The sequence below is a fragment of the Mobula birostris genome, chromosome 20, assembly GCF_030028105.1.
Source record: "Mobula birostris isolate sMobBir1 chromosome 20, sMobBir1.hap1, whole genome shotgun sequence".
Lineage (NCBI taxonomy): Eukaryota > Metazoa > Chordata > Chondrichthyes > Myliobatiformes > Myliobatidae > Mobula > Mobula birostris.
In genome coordinates this window covers 55,410,632-55,415,994 of record NC_092389.1, presented here as the reverse complement: position 1 = coordinate 55,415,994, position 5,363 = coordinate 55,410,632, and the positions used below count along the sequence as shown (strand labels likewise).

Below are 5,363 nucleotides of genomic sequence, written 5' to 3'. Positions count from 1 at the left end.
TCGAGCTGAAAAGAGACAAATATCTTCTCACTCTTGATCAGTCCTGGAAAGCTGAGGTGTCCAAGCTGTCCTCAGCAGTTTTTTCAGCAGCTGAAAGCTGTATTCACTCACCATGGAATGCCAGAGACACTTGTGTCACACAAAGACCCGCAATTCAGCAGCCCAGAATCCAAGGCCTTCGGTAGGGATTATGAGTTCAAACACCAGACAAACAGTCCCTGAGTTTGATGGCCGTGCATGAGGTTTCGGGTGAATCCTGAAGGAGCCCTCAAAGGTTCTGACTGTGACTAAGTTACTGCAGAAGTCGGAGAGTTTCGTGAATCTGAAAGTATTTATTCATCACCACAAACAGACATTTTCTTAGGGACTCTCTCGGTAGAGTCCCCCAGACAGAAACTTTATCAAGAGTTTAAACACTTGAGGAGAATGGTAACAGTAGTAATTCAATGCAATTTCACAAGCTACAATGACAGACTATACTTCAATATTCAGCAAATGATTCTGTTGAAGTACACATTCACATTGGAGAACATTTAGTTGATGGCAGCGACAGACGCAAAAAGCTGTCAGAACTCAGCAGGCCAGGCTGTATGAATGAAAACGAGTACAGTCGCCGTTCCGGGCCGAGAACCTTCGGCTGCACTGGAAGAAGAGATCAGTCGGAGTTAGATGGTGACCTGCTGAGTTCCTCCAGCATTTGGTGTGTGTTACTTGGATTTCCAATATCTGCAGATTTTATCTTGCTTTTTTTTATTTCATAAGGCAGCTCGGAAGGTTCAGGTATCTTTGTTAGAAGAAATAAAAACTCACACAATTAATTCACTAAATTAATCTCAATGTGTCATCCCGGGAATTGAACCTGTCTGATGTAATGTGTTTATAAATCATTTAAAAACCTTTATTGTTAAATCTCTTGAAATCTGTCCCTGTGGAGTTGCTAAATGGTATTAAAAACCCCAGGTATGTGCTGCCTTAACATTTCATTCGGAGAGATCGCCTGTAGCACAGGGGGACAAATCACTGGACAGAGAAAATGTCTGCAATGTTGGATCGGTACCAGAGTGTGGAGAAAATATTGTACATGTTGATTGCCGTCATTGGAGCTCCTGGTGAGTGAGCAGAGTAATTCATGTTTGGTGTTTCTGTTAACCGCTGTGAATCTGGTTGTGTTAATTTGACGATCATCCAACCTGATGAACGTTGCACAAATATCGGTCAGAGATATCGATCCTGTTAATGCAACAGTCTGATTTTTCATATTTAATGACACGAGGAGCAAAGCCTCCGACTCTCCTCTAACTAACGGGATTGACTCCAACGTTGCTGTGCCTTTAATGACACCTTCTCCAGATTTATCCCAGTGCTGGGGACAGGCAGCTCTCCGGGAAGGGATGGGTGGCAGGGTTTCAGCGGGACCTTGTCCCAGTGCAGTGGGCAGGCAGCTCTCCGGGAATGTGTGATGAGGGAGGTTTTAATGGAACATTGTCCAGAGTTGTGCCAGTGCTGGGGACAGGCAGCTATCCGGGAAGGGATGGGTGGTAGGGTTTTAGCGGGACCTTGTCCCAGTGCAGTGGGCAGGCAGCTCTCCGGGAATGTGTGATGGGGAAGATGTCAATGGGTCATTGTCCAGAGTTGTGCCAGTGCTGGGGACAGGCAGCTCTCCGGGAAGGGATGGGTGGCAGGGTTTTAGCGGGACCTTGTCCCAGTGCAGTGGGCAGGCAGCTCTCCGGGAATGTGTGATGGGGAAGGTGTCAATGGGTCATTGTCCAGAGTTGTGCCAGTGCTGGGGACAGGCAGCTCTCCGGGAAGGTGCGATGGGGAAGGTTTTAGTGGGACATTGTCCAGAGTTGTAATAGTGCTGGGGACAGACAGGCAGCTCTCTGGGAAGGGATGGGTGGTAGGGTTTTAGCGGGACCTTGTCCCAGTGCAGTGGGCAGGCAGCTCTCCGGGAATGTGTGATGGGGAAGATGTCAATGGGTCATTGTTCAGAGTTGTGCCAGTGCTGGGGACAGGCAGCTCTCCGGGAAGGGATGAGTGGCGGGGTTTTAGCGGGACCTTGTCCCAGTGCAGTGAGCAGGCAGCTCTCCGGGAATGTGTGATGGGGAAGGTGTCAATGGGTCATTGTCCAGAGTTGTGCCAGTGCTGGGGACAGGCAGCTCTCCGGGAAGGTGCGATGGGGAAGGTTTTAGTGGGACATTGTCCAGAGTTGTAATAGTGCTGGGGACAGACAGGCAGCTCTCTGGGAAGGGATGGGTGGTAGGGTTTTAGCGGGACCTTGTCCCAGTGCAGTGGGCAGGCAGCTCTCCGGGAATGTGTGATGAGGGAGGTTTTAATGGAACATTGTCCAGAGTTGTAGTAGTACTGGGGACAGACAGGCAGCTCTCCGAGAAGGGATGGGTGGTAGTGTTTTAGCGGGACCTTGTCCAGGGTTGTCGCAGTGCAGGGGACAGGCAATTCTGTGTGAAGGGGTGAATAGGCGAGTTTTAATGGGACATTATCTGGAGTTGTGCCAGTGCTGGGGAGCGAGGTTCTTCGGCAAGGTAATACCGGGTCAGTTTAATGACACCTGTCCGGAGAAGTCCTAGTGCTGGGGACAGGCAGCTCGCCGGGCGGGTGTGACTGGGAGTAGTTCACATTGTGAAGTTCGCTGCTTCTGAGCTATTAGTCAGAGCTACACTATAGTCCTATAGTTCACGTCTCCCTGTAAAGTCTGTCACGGTCGGATCCCACTGCCTGTTGGTTGATAATTGCGTCTGATCCCCTGAACCAGAATCCACCAATCTGCAGACGTGTTTTATCGAATTGAACTGCGCTGTAGAATTAATCCATTAACGCAGCCATCCAGCCTCAGGTTACTAAGTTGTTCCTGTTTGCTCCCTGTGACCCATCGTAAATCGGGGCAACGCTTCGTCGTGAAGAAGGGTCTCGGCCCGATAGGAGAGATTGTGCAATTCCATTAGTTCTGTCTGACTTGCTGAGCTCATCCAATATTTTGGGCGTCTTGCTCCCCTCTGCCTCCCTTCTCGGCCCCATCAGATGCTGAGTTTCCAGAGGCTTGGTCATTCACGGTTAAATCAGTGAAACCGGCCCCATCGGCGACTGGAATCGGGATCAGCACCGATTGTTGCTCAAACAACTCGTTTTTATCGCCGACGATTGCCCTCGCATCGTCTTCTTTCCACACTGGAGATGGCAGGTCAGAGACAGGGTGACCCGTGTCTGCTGTTAGGTTAGCAGCCGTTCACAGACTCCAGCACTCCTGATCTTCAGCTGAATAAACCTTTGTTAATTCCCGAAGAATGTGTTCAGTGATGCCCAGTCTCCCTCTCTCTCCCTCTTTCCCCCTCCCCCTCTCCAGTGAATTTAGTGGCGATTGTGATCCTGTCCCGGGGAAAGTGCGGCCTCTCTACCTGCACCACTCGCTACCTGGTGGCCATGGCAGCAGCCGATCTACTGACTATTGTCATAGAGGTCTTGTTTCAAATCAATTTGTATTACTTCACGTGGAATGTACTGGACATCACCCCTGTGTGCAGTGTTATCGATGTACTGACGTTCACAGCCGCAGACTGTTCTGTCTGGTTCACCGTCACTTTCACCTTTGATCGGTTTGTCGTCATTTGCTGCCAGAAGCTGAAAACAAAATATTGCACCGGGAAAACTGCGGCTGTGGTTCTGACAACAACCGGCGTGCTGTTCTGTCTGAAAAACATACCCCGATACTTCACACGGGAACCCTTGGTGATCATCGACAATGTACCGTGGTTCTGTAATCTCATAGACAATTATTTCACTGACCCCGGGTGGGTAGTATATGACTGGCTCGATACGGTTTTAACTCCGCTCCTCCCTTTCGCTGGGATCCTGCTGCTCAACGCTCTGACAGCCAGACACATTTTAGTGGCCAGTCGGGTCCGTAAGGGGCTGAAGGGTCAGAGCAAGGGGGAGAACCGCAGTGACCCGGAGATGGAGAGCAGGAGGAGGTCTGTGGTTTTACTCTTCACCCTCTCCGGCAGCTTCATCCTCCTGTGGATGACACCGGTTGTAAATATCATATATTATCAGGTCTCAGGAAAGGGATTTGATTTCAATGATTCCGAATGGATCTTTCACTACGTGGGGTTTTTGCTGAGGAATTTCAGCTGCTGCACGAACACATTTATCTACGTGGTGACTCAGTCGAAATTCAGGGAGCAGTTGATCAGCGCGGTGAAATATCCGGTCACGTCGGTGCTTCAGTTCATGAATAAAGCCGCGTCCTGAGCACAAGCCAGAGGCGGCCGCTGTGTCTCCAATACGGGCTCCAGCTCCTCACATTTACCGCCTGATCTCCCAGGTGTTGTTCACGAGCGGATTATCCCATTGACCGACAGCTCCGCCACATCAGGACAGTGTGTGCTTGGGAGGGATAAAGCACCACCCAGGAGCCTCAGTACCTGATTGGCCCAGCCAGATATCAGTCCAAGATGTACTCCAGAATGCCACCCAGTCACTGGTCTGCTGATATGTCCATCTATTCCCATTCCAGCCCACCAATTTCACAGTCTGACGTTCCCAGAAGACGACATGGGGTCTCCTCTGATGCTGATGAACTAATCCAGCATCAATCACACCAGTCTCCTCCTCCTCCCCCCACTGAATGATTGGCCGATTTGAAAAATAGGGCGGGCTTTGGATAAACGGCGGTTGTCTCTCCAACTTAAAGGCGCATTCCCGCTACTAACTTGACTGGAGTGTGGTGCGCAGAATTGGGAATAAGACCCTCACTCTTTTTTTTTTCTAATGAAAGCTAAATTACTCCAACAAACCCTACATATTGTAAGTTATGAAATGCAATACCCTGAGTTACGTTCGTCCCTCCGCAAGTTAAGAATGTTTTAAAATTATAGATATCAGCCCCCCAAAGATCGTAATGAAGCCTGCATTTGAGTTATTTCTACATGATATGCTTCACCCTGAAGTAGTAGGTGTTCAACTGTTTCATAATGACAAAACCTACACGACCCAGAACGATATTTTGCAGCACAACATAATGTACAATTGAGCACAGTATAGCCAATTCGGAGCCGTATCGATATAATTATTTCCGTCCTTTTTCTTACTCCTTTCACCCACAAACTTAACAGATTTATGTAAATGTGTCTCCCCTTGTGCCCATTAACCCGTCAGTCTTGCCAGAAGAACCAACCCTACAAACCTCAGCTTCTGATTTGTTCATTGGGAGGTCTTCATCCATTGTTGATTTTTTAACAACACTTGTAACTAAACAGTCAACCCGCCCATTCCTCTGAGCAGTTCTGTGTGCAGAGACCCACAAGAAGGGGACATAAAGAACAATACTTTGAATATGAAATAATGTTTCA

General features: G+C 49.0%; 1 protein-coding gene across 1 annotated transcript; it reads left to right on the top strand.

The window, feature by feature from the left end:
- Window positions 1–383: 383 nt before the first annotated feature.
- On the top strand, window positions 384–4,263 carry LOC140185196 (probable G-protein coupled receptor 139). Its single transcript, XM_072238596.1, has 3 exons — window positions 384–435; window positions 961–1,109; window positions 3,359–4,263. The coding sequence occupies exons 2-3, from the start codon at window positions 1,034–1,036 to the stop codon at window positions 4,261–4,263; spliced, it is 981 nt and encodes a 326-aa protein (XP_072094697.1). The 5' UTR covers window positions 384–435; window positions 961–1,033.
- Window positions 4,264–5,363: the final 1,100 nt, after the last annotated feature.

Bases quoted from the DNA above. Each gene is read 5' to 3' on its own strand.
- LOC140185196 (XM_072238596.1), top strand. From the start codon at position 1,034: ATGTCTGCAATGTTGGATCGGTACCAGAGTGTGGAGAAAATATTGTAC. The intron at 1,110-3,358 runs GTGAGTGAGCAG...CCCCCTCTCCAG, and splicing joins TGCCGTCATTGGAGCTCCTG to TGAATTTAGTGGCGATTGTG.